Source organism: Mesoplodon mirus, assembly GCF_964341445.2.
Source record: "Mesoplodon mirus genome assembly, chromosome: 7".
NCBI classification, from domain to species: Eukaryota; Metazoa; Chordata; class Mammalia; order Artiodactyla; family Ziphiidae; genus Mesoplodon; species Mesoplodon mirus.
In genome coordinates this window covers 111,990,393-112,006,698 of record NC_138983.1, presented here as the reverse complement: position 1 = coordinate 112,006,698, position 16,306 = coordinate 111,990,393, and the positions used below count along the sequence as shown (strand labels likewise).

General features: G+C 35.2%; 1 protein-coding gene across 1 annotated transcript in view; it reads right to left on the bottom strand.

Annotated features, from left to right (window-relative positions):
• Positions 1 to 8,593: 8,593 nt before the first annotated feature.
• Positions 8,594 to 16,306, bottom strand: part of DYNC2H1 (dynein cytoplasmic 2 heavy chain 1) — a 400,170-nt gene continuing 392,457 nt past the window's right edge. The window contains exon 89 of the mRNA XM_082626481.1: positions 8,594 to 9,046. Coding sequence (XP_082482607.1) covers positions 8,888 to 9,046 — 159 coding nt within the window. The 3' untranslated portion in view covers positions 8,594 to 8,887. The remainder of the gene's footprint in view (positions 9,047 to 16,306) is intronic.

Genomic DNA, 16,306 nt, shown 5'->3' with positions numbered 1-16,306 from the left:
AATTAAAACTAGCATGTTATACCATTTCAAATCTACTAGAGATCCAGAAATGTTAAGTACTGAATAAGGATGCAGAATGACAAGAACTAAAATCACTTGGCATTATCTTATTAAGTTGATAGTTTTCCTACTGCAGACTCAGTCATTCCCCTACTAGGTAGATACCCTAAAGGAAGTCTTATAAATACACATCAGGAGACTTACTAAGAATGTTTACAGCAATATAATTTGTAGTAGTAAAAAAAATAACTATTAAAATGTTTCTCAAGAAGAGACTGGATAAGTAAATTTTGGTCAATTCACACATTCATACTGAAAAAACAAAGGTCACAAAATAAATGCCATTTACATAAAAATTAAAACCATATAAAAATGATGGGATGCTGGGCTGCACCCCACAGGCCTGAAAGCCTTGTAGTTGCCCAGACTTGAGCCTGAAAGAAAGAGCCCAGAGACAGCAACAGAGACATCAACAGTTTATTGGATAAGAGATCTTATATGGCTGAAGCAAAAGGGTCCTGGAGCGACACCCCACTGTGGATGGCAGACGGTGGGCAGGACGTGGCAGCAGTCTTTGCTACTCGGGGGAGGAGTCTACCATTAAGAGCGGCAATTGACCTCAGGTGGGCTCAGCAGGTACCAGGGATTAATTAAGCCCCATAATTAAGAGGACTGGATAGTCATGTGAATGAAGCAGACACTGGTCAAGCAGGGGATGTACAGAGAGCAAGAGAATAGCTATCCTGAATGACCTAACCACGCATTGGGTCAAAGATTAAAAGCAAATATTTGTCAAGATAAGTAGAAATATAAAATGTGGTTTAGGGATTCATTCATATTGAGAAAAACTATGGAAACATATCAAGGAGGTTAAGTGGTGTTAGTAAATGTTCTTTCTCTTAAGCTGTGTGTTAGTACAGGTGCTCATTCTATTATTTTATTTTTTTTGCGGTACGTGGGCCTCTCACTGTTGTGGCCCCTCCCGTTGTGGAGCACAGGCTCCGTATGCGCAGGCTCAGCGGCCATGGCTCACGGGCCTAGCCGCTCCGCGGCACGTGGGATCCTCCCGGACTGGGGCACGAACCCACGTCCCCCGCATCGGCAGGCGGACTCCAAACCACTGCGCCACCAGGGAAGCCCTCCTATTATTCTTTATACTGTATATGTATACTACATATATCTGTGTTTGACATATTTCACAGTTTTCTTTATAAGAAAAGTAAAAAAATGGTCTTGATTTTACTATTGCTCTCATATCATGAAGGAGACGGTGTCAGAAAGCCCTTAAGGCCCCTCGAATAGTACTGTGCATGCAGAGGACAGTCAGCATTTGGAGTAAAGGAAGTTGATAGTTCTGAGAGTTGAGTTCACAATTCAAAGCATTTTCCCTCCCATATTCTCTAAGTTTTCTGGAGGTGACTTTTCAGTGAAAATATGTAATGTAACAACTATTTTGACTGATGCTATCAATTCATTTTATCATTTTGCCAGAAACTCAGCTGCAGCAAATATTTGTCAAGATAAAGAACTTACCAAATGTGGTGCTGAACCCTGCTCCTTCCTTTTAACAAACTCAGTTCCAAACTGATATGTGCCAGAGAATTCAGCTTTGCTGACTTTGTTCTTTCCTTGAGGGGAAGGAGAGCTAAAGTGTGAGTTTTCTCCCTTGCCACTTTACCAGTTTATTAGCTAAGCAAGTCACTCAACCTGGCCTTATTTTTCTCGTTAGTAAAATGGACATCATAAACAAATAAATGAATATAATTATCTATCTATCTATCTATCTATCTATTTTTCTATCATCTATCAATCACTTGGAGCAGTGCCTAGTATGTAATCAGTGCTATCTAAGCCTTAGTTATTATTGTTATTATACATTGATCATATGCAGACTGTTGGTTTTGAACAAAATACTACAAATGACAGTGTTCTGATTAAACTGTGGTTCATCTTGTGAAAACAAAATGGACTTTTAACACTGGAAACATAATAACAAATAAACCAGATAGTGTAAAACTTGAGAATATTACAATCAGATCATTCTCAGCTTGTTATTTCTAAGTAGTGAATTAATGTTTTTTATAAAACTGTGATATAATTTATCTTAGCATTTAAATTCACATCCAGTCTCAACATGACATAACAATACCTTAAATTTAAATTTATACTAGTTCATACAATGTTATCACATGACATTTCAATTGCTCTTCAAATCATACTTTGAAATGGGAATAGTGATCCACATCTCATAGATGAAGAAACCTAAGCTCAGAGGGATCATCAGATGATACCTTGGCAAATGTGATGGGGTCAGCTTAAGACTGGCAGGCTGGTGTCCTAACTCCACGTCCAGGGCTCTTGCCACTCTGTAATTAAATATAAGCCTTTAAATTGACTTCAGTTAAACTTTACCTTGACTCAACACTTCTCTCATTATTACAGATATTAAACTTTAAAATTACATATATATCTGATTGCAGCTACATGCCAAGGTAGAAATGTCATCTTTGTTTTTGATCTAAAATAATTTAATCAAATACCAATTATATACAAATCCCAATGAACCTTTGAGATTATAAAAATTTGAGTAAATTAAGTTCTATAATAATACATACTATAAATAGACCAGAAAGCTGGCAAATAAAGGGATTCTGAAAGGAATTATCTCAGAATGTGAAAAGCTAACCTTACACATTGTTTTGTTCAAGTTTACATTTTTATTTCTTATTTCCTTTAATTAAACAAAACTAGTATTTTGCTTTAATTATGAAAGTAATACATTCGCAGAACATTTGAAAAATGTAAAAATATACCCAGTATAAAGCAAAAGTTACCTATCATTCATCATTCTACTCAGAGATAATCATCATTTAATATTTTTAAATCTCTCTCTCTTAAATCAGAGATATGCCATATATATATATATATATATATATATATATATATATATATATATATATATATATATATATATATTTACACATCAAATTACACTGGGGACTTCCCTGGTGGTCCAGTGGTTGAGACTTTGCCTTCCAATGCGGGGGGTGTGGGTTTGATCTCTGGTTGGGGAGCTAGGATCCCACATGCTTTGTGGCCAAAAAGCCAAAACATAAAAAAGAAGCAATATTGTAAAAAAGACCTTAAAAAATGGTCATCAAAAACATCTTTAAAAAATTACACTGTATATTTTATATTTTTTACTACCATTACAAGCATTTCTTTTTTAATTATCATGTAATTAATAACCAGATAGAATTTTTTCCAGAGATAAACCACCATTGGATGGTGAGTTCAGGCTGATCTGAATGTCTTCTAGGGCCGAGATGATGTCATTGATCACTACAGCTGAAGTCAAGAACACATTTCCTGCTACCTTATTTAATTGGATGATTCCCCTTACAGGGAAAACTGTCCACAAGGAGCATATATAATGAAGCAGTTACCCTACACCAAGTAACCAAAGGTAGACTCATTTTGGAAAAAGGGCTGCAATTGTCTGAGGAATAAATTACCTACTGGTGGTGCTTCTTTATATACTTGCAGTTCTCCTATGGCCACCCAAAAAGTGGTCAAAGGTACAAGTGCTTTTGAGAGAGAGGCAGGTTAATGCCTGAATTCCACATAAGGAGTGTAGTCCCAAAGGTACCCCTGGTGTCTCTGGAAAGACAGTTTTGTTTACAGATGTTGCCCACCCAGGTGAGACCTGCCTCAGTCGGAGATGACAGGTTGTAAGTGATTCCAGCTCAAGGTTCTCAGTTCAGTTTGAATATCTGAGTCTAGTCCTTGTCTTTGGAGGGACTGTCTGAGGGCAGTCAGTCCCGTTCTAGCTGTCCATACCACTGGCCAAGTGGCTTTTTTATATCCCATCTAGGGCTTGTAATCTCTCTTGTATAAATGAAGTAAATGAAGTCAGAGTTAAATGGTTCACGGGTGGCATCTATGCTCCAACAAGAGAACCAGGTTCCTTCCATGTTGTTGCTCTGCCCTTTGTGGCCATAAACACGTCTCAAGATGGTAGTGTCCCTGTGCCAGGCAGAAGAGAGGAGGAGATAAAGAGGAAAAATGACATATTGATCATGTCCTATAAGGAGGGCTCCTGGAAGCTGCCATATGATATTTGCATTCACAATCTTTTGGCCAGAAGTGAGTCACATGGCTATATTTGTATATGAGGGAAACGAGGAATTGTAGGTTTTTTTTTTTTTTTTTTTTTTTTTTTTGTGGTACGCGGGCCTCTCACTGCTGTGGCCTCTCCCGTTGCGGAGCACAGGCTCTGGACGCGCAGGCTCAGTGGCCACGGCTCACGGACCCAGCCACTCCGCGGCACGTGGGATCTTCCCAGACCGGGCCACGAACCCATGTTCCCTTCATCGGCAGGCGGACTCCCAACCACTGCACCACCAGGGAAGCCTGGAATTGTAGTTTTTATTCTGAGTATCAAGTTAAACATTATATTATCATGGCAATAGGGGAGAATGATAAGTAGCAGTTTCTAATGTGAAAAGAGTTGTGCTAAAAATTACAAACCAGTTAGCAGCTGCAGCATTGTTAAGGATATAACTACTACAGCAGAACTAGATCTGTTCAAACAAATTCCTATTTGAATAACCATTTGCTATTTCAGATAGAAATAAAGCTAGCTTCCAAATCACATGGGTGTCATTGACTTTAATAAAAATTCAAAATTTATATTTAGGCTATGATCTGATTCCATTATTTTTTGTGTGGTTTAAATTGGTATCTTCATTGCCTTGTGAGCTTTCCATAAAACACAAACTTTATGTTTTGTTCTTTACCCTTACTTTGCTAACCAATAAGTAGTCCACTTCTAAAACAAGGAGATATCAAATATCATATGTCCATCCACCTTCTTCTCTCTGCTTTTACCTTATTAAGTTTCTATTGATTTAATTGCTTTTGAAATGGTTCTTAGCAACTGGAAAGGAGGGGGGAAGGATAGATTAGGCACAGAATAATCAGAAGTAATGAGACTTACCACACAGTACTTTGGTTGATACTTGTTTTTCCCTTTTCTTTTTTTAAAAAAGAAAATGCTGATTGCTATGTCTACATGTATGGAAAATATTAACACAGGTAGAGACATTTATTCTCAACAGGCTTTTTTTCTTCCTCAGCTTGGGTTTATTTTTCCTGTGCTTCTACCAATGATTTAACTATTTGAGAATGTTCATTTCTTCAGTGAGAGATTTGCAGTATTAACATTTGGAAGGGTTTCAGATAAATTGAGGAGAACTGGTTTGAGCTTTTGGACCCTGACAGGTTTACCTCTACTCCTTACAGCATAGATTCTCTGGTGTCCATCATAAAATCCACCTCACTCATGAAACTTTGATAATTAATTTTCCTCCTAGCTGCAATGTTAAGTTGAAAATCTCAAGTTCACAAGGAACAGTAAAGCATTTAGGAAGGTAGGACTACAAAACAAAAGTAAAACAACATAAACAAAACTCCAGCAAGTCTCTATCATCTTTTTCATTTCCAAAAAATTTTGATTTAAGACTACACATCCAAAGTAGTGTCTTCTTCATGATTATCACATAGGAAAAATGAGGCTACCCTTGTTCTGATATTTTTGGAACTTCTCTTTCAGATTTCCTTAAGGACCCTTGGGTAGTCTTCAACTATCCTTAATAATGGGAAATACACATTCTTTGAGTGTGGATTTGATTTTGGGAACAGTCTAAAATAATTTGGAGACAAATCCAATGATTAAGTCATCTGAAAGCAGTTTTAGTCATTGATTCAACAAATATCTATTGAGCTCCAATGTAAACAAATACCAGAAATAAAAGCATGAAAAGTACACATCCTGCTCTCAAGATGCTTAATGTGTAAGAGGGCCAAAAACAAGGGATAAGATGGCTGATTTTGAGTCTAATATACTTCATTGTCTATTTTTCCTGCGTGTCCCCAGGGCCCACTGTAGTCTTGCCCTGGATGTGCTCTGGAGTTGTCTTACTGGTCAGACTCCTTTGTATTCATGCTTTTCTGAGGAGATAGGTGGGAAGTGATAACTCATCCATACTTTATTTTGACAAATGGAAATGAGTGAATGGAAGTCAAATGGAAAAAGCTGTTTCAAGTGTCTGGAGTGATCTTGTCATTTCTGTTTGCTTACAACAGTCTCCACCTCTCTTTCAGAAGTTACAGCAGAGGGCTTCCCTGGTGGCACAGTGGTTGAGAGTCCGCCTGCTGATGCAGGGGACACGGGTTCGTGCCCCGGTCTGGGAAGATCCCACATGCCACGGAGCAGCTGGGCCCATGAGAAATGGCTGCTGAGCCTGCGTGTCTGGAGCCTGTGCTCCGCAACGGGAGAGGCCACAACAGTGAGAGGCCCGCATACCACACACACACACAAAAAAATTAAATGAATAAAGAATAAGCAGTTACAGCAGAAATTCTCAGAATAAAAAATAAAACCTCCAAAGAATTCTGGAGAAATGCTTAACACAGTTAAGCTAACAGTTTCTGCTCTCAAACTTTTATTTTTGTATGTGCATGTGTTAAAGATTGCAAAAATTAAAGATGAACAAAGGGCTGATGGGAGGGAGGGAGGGAGGGAATACTAATGTCTTCCTCCTGAACATATTTTTCTCTTATTTGCTTTTGTTTTTGTTTTTCTTGTCATTCTGTGATGGTTAGGATCTCTAAACAGTGTTGAATAGAAGTGATAAGCAGAGAATGCTTCTGTTTCCCCATTAAGAATGATCTTTGTTATAGGTTTTTGTTCCTAGATATCCACCATCCATGAAAATAAGTTCCCTTCTATTCTTGGTTTGCTGAGGTTTTTATTTTGAAAATCCCTGTCCTGATTGGGCCATTCCACCATCTGTGGGCCCTGGGAATCTAAAACTATTGTTTGTTGCTTCTACTGATTGAGAATCTCAGATAGTGTGTTCTTCTGAAGTTTTAGGTAGTTTCCTTGGAGTTCCCACTGATTGAAAAAAAAAAACTCTCCTATATTGTTTTTGGTCAAACATTTTGCCATAATACTAATGGCCTGTGTACACAACAAATACAAGTTAGTGGGTGCCTCTGAAATGGTAAAGGTGAAAATGGGGCTGCAGAAGGGAACATGAGGGCTTCAACTGGTTTTGAAATTATTTAAAAATTTTAAAATTTCTTGAAAAAATCTAAACACCACAGCATGTTAATATTTGTTCATTTTGGAAGACCAATAAATGTTTGTTATCCTTTGTAACAAATTTTCAAAGTAAGTTTTCCAAGAAAAAAAAAAAAGAAGAGAAAGAAAAAGTTAATTAGCCAAGCTTTGATTAAACAACACATATAGCAAGTAGAATTATTTACACAATCCTCTGGAATTCTATAGCCCTTTGCTGGTGTGCCATATAATGGATTTCACTGTACTGTAATTCTTTTCTATATATATTTTTTCTTTTTATGTATTATATACTCAATAAAAAAATAGTAACCAAAAGAAAAGCTTCCCTGGTGGCGCAGTGGTTGAGAGTCCGCCTGCCGATGCAGGGGACGCGGGTTCGTGTCCCGGCCCGGGAATATCCCACATGCCAGCCGCGGAGCGGCTGGGCCCGTGGGCCATGGCCGCTGAGCCTGCACGTCCGCGTCCGGAGCCTGTGCTCCGCAATGGGAGAGGCCACAACAGTGAGAGGCCCGCATACCGCAAAAAAAAAAAAAAAAAAAAAAAAAAAAAAAAAAAAGCTTGTATAGCGATATTAATATCACAGAATTTACAGTGATATTATTTTTACCTTTCACTGTCTTATCAGCTCTTAAATCTCTCAAGACCAGAGACAGTATGTTATTCATCCTTGTATTACTGGGATCTGGCTAATGTCTGGATCATGTTATTTTCTGTAAGTACTATAATTCACAAGCACAAGGTTTGGAGTCAGAAGACCAATTAAAGGCCATACGTGTCTTTACTAGTTTTCAGTCATTTTATGCCTTTGTCCTGGAGGCATTTGAGGAATGAGCTTTCCCCTCTGCATGGGGATGTGGCAAGGAGAGCTAGCTAGCCTCTCTAGTCTTCCCTTCTATGAGCACCCAGCTAGGCTCTATTTCCCACCACCCTAGAAATTAGGTGTAGCCATGTGATTAAGTTCTCTCTAATGGAATATAAACATAAATGATGTGTGACATTTCCAGACATGGCCCACAAACACCTTCCCTGAATACTCCTCCTTGCTTTTCCCTTTTCTAGCTGTTTATTTAAGCTTTCAGCCATTGTAGAATTTTACTGTTTCATAGAAACACATGGGAAAGCCATACCCATGAGAAATTATAACCTTTTCATCATTTAATTATTCTATTTGTAAAATTCTTATCCTAGTTTCTGTGCTATTATTTCCCATTTCTTTTGCATTACTTTGAGATACTGTATATTTTAACTAAAATATAATACTTCCTTCAATGTTTAAAGACATTATATATATATACATATATGTATATATATATATATATATATATATATAAAACCATGGAAGAATGAAACGTTAATATCTTATATTTTATTAAATAATGATGATACAGAAATAATAGCCAAAATATTTATTACTGATTCCTTAAATACACTATTTAAAAACTCTTAGCTAAAATATTAAATTTTTGAGCCACTAGAAAAGTGAACTGCCTCACAGAAATACTTAATATTATATAGGGAATATGCTATTTTAACATTGACTCCATTAAGTTATTACTTTAAAAGGTACAGGGTGCTGTCATTACCCATTAAAATAAAAACACAATGAGATAAACAACACAGGACAACTACATGCTAATATTTTGAACTAACACTTCAAATGTGGACTGACCACATATTTTATTTAAAGCTTAAATAATAAATGTTTCTTTTGGCTAAGACAGCTTTTATTGTCATTAGGTTCTACTGATTTTTGAGAAATAGAGCTGCTCCACACTGAATCCACTGATCTTGGCTGCCCCCACATGGAATGTCGATATTGATCACCACACGATCCCTTTCAGCACTCGTGTAAACAGGCAAAGATATGCACTCATCAGGGGAATATGGACCATATGCGCCCTGTTTAAAAAGAATTAAATTTGTTTTAAAATACAGCAATATACTGTGTTGCAACAGATCATTAGATAACCAAATACAAACACAAAATCTTCCCAAATAATAAAATATATTTAACATTTTATTATGAAATGTTTTAAATAAAGACTAGGATAATAAACCACATCATTCAACAGCAACAATTATCAGCTCATGGCCAACTGTATTTCATTTGTAACCTCTCCCAGCCCCAAATAATAGAGCATTTTGAATCAAATCCTACACATTATAAAATTTCATCTATAAGTATTTAAATATATGTCTATAAATCAAATATAAAAATATAATCAAAATACTATATCACATAAAAATATTAACAATAATTCCTTAATATCATCTTATACCCATTATGCCATTATCCCACAATTTTTAAAAGATATTTTTTGTAAGAACCACAATTCAAATAGAGCCCACACTTTGAGGTTTGTTATGTCTCCTAATTCTCCTAAATTTATTTTTTCTCTTTTATTCCTTGTAATTTGTTTGCTAAAGAACTATACCAAAGAGTTTCCCACATTCTGACTTTTGTTGGCTACATTCCCATGGTGTCATGTTCTTCTGTTCCCTGTATTCTTGTAAAGTGGGTCTGGAGGTAAGTTCAGATTCAGATTCAATTTCTGGTAAAAACACTGCATAGGTAGTAGTGTATACTTCAATCAAGAGGCATATAAAGTCTGGGTGTCTCTCTTTTTAGCTATTAGGAGCCATTGATGATCATTATTTATATTTAAGATTACAAAATGATAATCTAATTCTACATCCCTTCATTTCCAGGCAGAAACAAATCTATAAAGAGGAACTTACAGTTATCAATCATTTGATTACCATGAGGTACAGTTCATATAGGAAAGGCTGGAATAAATGTTATCTAGTTTCCCTTTATTTACATGCTTTTAAAATAATGCATTTTTTCCCTAGCATACTGTAAAGGTGATCAATGAGCACCCTCTATTTTTTTAAGTATCATTATGAACTGGTGGATTTAAACATGTTCAATGTGCTTCAATGCAATGCAATTACTATCTTATTGGTGTTCAAAATGTCAATCTTTGTGCAGTGGGAACTCATTAGGCTGGCTCCTGAGGGTTTTTGTTTTTGTTTTGATATGTCCCTAGTAGTCTTCAGTAGCTTTCTTACCTTCTAGTATGTAAAGATATTGTAAGTTCATCTTGTATATTTGCTGTCCCAGAAATCAAAAATTAGTCATTACTCTGAGGATCCTTGGTTCCTTTAATGAGAAATGGTACTAGAGATCATAATCTGGGTGCTAGGAATGATCTATCATTCTCCTTCTAGGATTTTTCAGGTGACTGAAGCTTAGAAATATGTATTTTTTAAAGAAAAACATCAGAAGTTCATAATAGTAATTCCAATTCAAATTTAGGATTCATGTTTTTATTGAATTTATATAATTTTATTCAACTAATGGATTAGTTTTTAGAGTTAGAATGAAACTTAAGAGAAAAGTTAGACTCATTCTAGAATTTTACAAGTGACAAATCAGAAACCCATGAAGAATTTATCATGGTAACCTAGTTAAGCAAGTGGCAAAGTTGCCATAGGTAGTACAATTGAAAAAAAAAAAATGGCATTAGCTTGTTTAGGAGCTCCTGACCCTAGAGAGTAGATTACTCTCTGAGCATCTGTTTCCCTATCATAAAAGGAACATAAACAACACTGGTCCACCTAATGGGATGTTGGGTGAATCCAATGATGTATTATTAAGGAGTTCAAATACAAAGCATTATTTATTCACATAAGGACTACATATGCATAACTTGTCTTTAATTCCTACTAATTCTCAAATCAATTAGAAAAAAAAGTCCCAGCTTTTTACCATCTACTACAGGTCATGGATGGTGCTAGGATAGAGAGAAATAAAAATATTTTTTCCTTCATGAAGAAATTTAAAGCAGTCTATTTTTAAGTCTAAGTGGGCATTATATGGAATTTTGATTGTCTTTTCCAATCCTTTTCTCTACCCCGCCAACACGAAAATAATATTCTAACTTTTCTAAGTCCTTGATATAAAACAGTTAAGTCCCTTTGAAAACTCATTCATTTCTAAAATTCCTAAATTGTAACCTGATTGACATATGAGAAAATTCATTCTTTATGAAGAATCATTACCCAAATAGATAAGAAGACTGTCTGCCCTGAATGTTTCTAATTTTCCTCTATGTTTGTAATGATGATTCTGTCAGTTACTCATCCATTCATTTAACAGCATTTATGTGCTAATATTGTACCTAGAATTATAAAAGCAAAGCATTTCAATAGATATCCAAATAGAGAAAATAATAATCTTCTTTGAAGCTTAAAATTTAGTTTAAGAAACAACATACACATCAAATATTTAGAATATAATTTTTGGCAAAATGAGTATTTTAAAGAAAATCAAAATAAACTACTACTCTGGGATATGTTAACCTAACAAGGATTAATGGAGAAAATGAATCCTGAGTTGGGCCTCAGAAAAATACAGAATTTGGAGTAAAGAGAATTTTCAACAATTATTAGTCACTGCCTAATCTCTTCCCTCTTCTCCAATTCTGTTTATATGGCAAAGCTTTAGGATTCAAAAATTCCTGTAATTTTCATAACTCCTTAGCCATTCCGAAAATTAATAACCTAGTGTAGGCTTTCTTTTGGTATTGCCTTTAAATTCTTCAGCAAAGAGCAGACAAACATTACATATTTGTTGAACTGAAATGATCTGAACCTATGAATGTCTATAATCCTAGAAAAGGTTTTAAATTATCTTCCTCTGCCACCCTATATTTGCTTTCTTTCCCATAACTTCTATGGTCAAAGATGAAAACACCACATTGAAATGTTTTATAATGCTATTCCTTTCTATTCAGAAGATTTTCTCTATATCTCTTCATTTTAATGCCAAGCAATTTTCTCTTTAAATTAGGAATTTAAGAGTAATGCAAAGTTGATTCTTTGCATATTCACTATCAATTTACCAGTTTTTGTATATATTTCCAAACCCTTCCAAACTTGCTTTTGGTTGTAGGCTTTTTGTTTGTTTTAAAGTGAGGGTACAAATCTTTCCAGCAAAACGTATAGTGTTTTAAAAGCGAAGTACCACAGTTGCTTCTTAAAATTTTACTTGTCATTGCTTAAAATCTCATAAACAGTAAATGTTACAATCTCCTGTAAAAAAAGTTAAATGGACTTGCCCTTATGTCACTAATAAATAAATGATCAAAGTAATAGAGCTAAGTACTTGGGCATTCTCACACTTAACACAATACCTTATGCAGACAGAAACTTTATAATGTTTAACTGAAGTAAATTCTTTTGCCACATTTCCCTCTTTAATATGTTTATCTTAACAGACAAAGCACAGACCCTGCTGGGCTGAAATATTTGGATGAAACTAAGATTTTATTAATAACTACTAATAAATACACTAAGTGCTCAGTTAATGCAAAAAAGAGATATATTAGGAAACTTCAAATAATTCATATTATATGTAAACAAATTAGTTTGACATTATTAAAATTAAATAATTAAAAATCTATATATTATGATTACTCATGCTCATGTCCATGCCCCAGGGAAAGTGGCTTAAAAGTATACGTGTACTACAAATAGAAGGCAATATGCTAATATGTGAAAGAAGACATTTACAAAGGCAAATGGTGATATTTGGTATCACTTAGCCATCAAACCAAAGAAAATAACAAAATAAAATAATACCAGGAAACAAAAAAGCCCCAAATTATCCAGGTTAATTATGTTAACTATTTGATGATATCAACTCAAATTTCATTATAATAAAACACACGAGGGCAAACCAAAATATTTTTCTCATCAGAAATATATTTATGCATAAAGTCCAACTAACTTATTCTAACATATGCTTTCTGAATGTTTATGAACCAAGTCAGTGAACAGTTAATTTTTTTTAGAAAAGAAGATGTTAGGACATCAGAGGTTCCATGTATGTAAAAGTGGCATTATTAGTAAAGCAACCCTGGAAAAAATAACTATCTCAAAACAGGAAACAAAACAACTTGCCAACAGTGAATATTTTGAAAGACTTTCTTCTGTCAGGAATGTCTAGCTACTCTAGTTTGGTAGAGAAATACTTCCCTCTCATTTTCAATAATACAATGCTAACAACATTGCTCTCATAGTAAGTTCTTAAGAAAAAAAACTGTCACATAGAAAAGACATTAATTAAATATTTATTATATTTAAACCAGAGTGTATACAAGGCAGAGTTTTCAGCATATATCATTTCATATATATGGTGAAAATACTTTAACGTAAAGAAAAGACTGTTACTGTGAGTGGCCTGTGTAATCATTATATAGTCAGAATTTCCCTGAGAATGAAATTGTTTCTGAAGTTGTACTGTCAGTTGTGGCAACTGTTGGAAGGTGTAGGCCTGAGGGGTTCAGGCTGGTCCAGGGTTTCTATGTTACTGTGGGGCTGATAAACCCGAAGTAACACTCTTTATTGGAAAAATAGAACAAAGGCAAACTGACTTCCTGTGGAATGTCAGAACAGGACATTATCTAAGACTGATCTACCTCATAAAGTAGTGTTTCCCAAACTATGTTATGTGGAACATAGATCCAGATGGAGGGTGGGGTGTAGGTGCATGAACAGGGTTGCGTGTTAAGTAAATTTGGGGAGTTCTTAGAGTTTTTAATATCCTCAAATACATCATGAATTTCCAAATTTAAATCTGTTTACTGAACAATTTTTCAGAGAACCATTATGGAATAATGTAGTGTCAAACACTTTTTAGGAAGTTCTTTGGAGAAAGTAAATGCTTTTTTGGGTAAAATTCTCTAGGGAAACCTTATTGTACCTATAGTAATTTAACCCCTAGAACTGAACTGGAACTTGAAGAACCTTAAGAGTCTGCATCATGAATGAATGAACGCATAAATGAACAGTGTAAGTGTAGGTATATTAACTTCCTGCACATAGATAATGGTAAACAGACACACTAGGAAAACATTAGCACCAGCATTTTACTTCCTTTTAATTCTTGAGCATTCATAATTCTAATTTTGTTAACTGGCAAAGTACATTACATTTATAATAGAAGCAATGGTAAACCTCCCCCTCCCCTCAATAAAAGCCTTAGAATTTGTTGTTCATATCCTTTGTTAAGTATTACCACATATTAAAAAAATCTCAAAGTTCTTCAGTCTTCTGCAACCTAAAATGCTCTTTAAAAAAATGTAGGTTCTACGTACCTCCTAGTGTCTGAGTTGTCCGGCATGTTTCTGCTGAAATAAAGCTATTCAGGACTTTTAGGGGTCGGATAATATTATCAAAATAATTTGTGGAAAAACCTTCTTCTGGCCTAAAAGGAATTAGTCACCAAAGTTCTGAACTCCATTATTTATTCTAAGCTTATCAAAGGATTCTGAACTTTCTGCAATAAAGTAGCTGTAAGAGTAAGTGGCAAAAGTAATTCTTTTTACTTGTTTATATAAACTGATGTTGATGCTTCCTTCGATTTTATGCTGGTTCCTTCCCTCTTGGTAAGAATGCATTAAAATACTGATGCCCCCCACCAAATTCTGTATAACTTATTAAAAACAGCTATAGTTGCCCTAAAAAAATGATTTCTTGAACAAAAATAGTGCTTAACTTAAGCAGAAGTTGAAGAGTTTGATAGTTTATACAGAGTCAGCAAACTTTTCTGTAAGAGGTCAGATAGTAAATATTTTATGGGCTATATGGTCTTGGATACAACTATATCCTCAACTTTGCTGTAGTAGTCTGAAAGCATCTACATAAATGGACATAGCTGTTTTCCAAACAAAACTTCTTTATGGACACTGGAATTTGAATTTCAGATAATTTTCACGTCATAAAATATTGGCTGGCCAAAAAGTTCGTTCGGGTTTTCTGCAACATCTTACAGGAAAACCCGAACGAACTTTTTGGCCAACCCAGTACTATCCTTCTGAGTTTTTCATCTATTTAAAAATGTAAAAGTCATTCATGCTCACATGACTGTGGGCTGTACAAAAACAGGCAGCATACTGGATTTGGCCTGTTGCCTGTAGTTTTCCAAACTCTGGTTTATACTGTTAGGTTGGCTCAGTATTAGGCCTAAGATTTAAGAGAGATAACCTGGATTTGAAACTTAGTTGCTTACCTATTAACTATGTTATCTTTATCTTGGTCAAGTTATACAATCTTTTAACCTATACAATCTTTTAAACTTCCATTTTCTTAGTTTACAATGGAGATGATAATTCCTATTTCAAATGTTTTTGGAAGGCCTAAATATCTTGTATTCTAAACAGTTTGTACAGTGCTTGGCACATAATCAATACAAATAAATGATCATTGCTATTGTTCAAACACTAGTGCTACTACTGGGGGACCCATAACAAATCACTCTATTTACCAGATTCATGGTTTCTTCCTCAGCAAAACAGAGAGAAAAACTACTCTACCATACTCAGAGTACTGCAATGAAAGGTAAGTGTGATTGTATTTCACCCTATGCCAATCCTCAATTCTCTCAGTGCTAGACTGTTTTTCTAAAACTACAGATCTGATCTTACAACACACGTGTTCTAAGCTCTCAATGGCTTTCTATGATCATAAGATAGTCTAAACTCCTTGGCATGGCTCCATGGCTTGTTGCACTTGGTCTTAGTCTTCCTTTCTGACCACATCCCCTACCACTCTTCATTTGAACCATTCCAGTACATTCCAGATATACTATACTTTCAGTTCCCAAAATAACCTAAATTCTTTTCATATCTCTATGCATTTAAACATACTTCCCCTTCTATATGGAATGCCTTGCCCCTACCACTTTTGAATTTGTCCTTGAACTTTTCTTACTTCTACTGTGACTACAGTCCTGAGAAGCTGCTTCCTCTCCCTGTGAGGTCATCTGACTTTCCCTCATCTGCTTATACAAGACAGAGCTGAGGTCTCCTTCATTTGCCAAAGCACTTCATGTAAACCTCCATAATTGTACTTCTGTAACTCTGAACTGTAATAGTTTCTTTACCCGTTTGCTCCTCTACTCAACAGAAGACTCTGATGGAAGAGATTTGTTTATTTTTGTTATCCCAGGATTCAGAATATGGTACATAGGAACTTAATTATCTAATGATGATTGAAAGCACTTAGTACACTATAAAGCACCATATGAAATAAGTTAATCATTATACTATTATAAAAAACATTTAAAAGTGTTGGCATCAGGATAAATTAGAC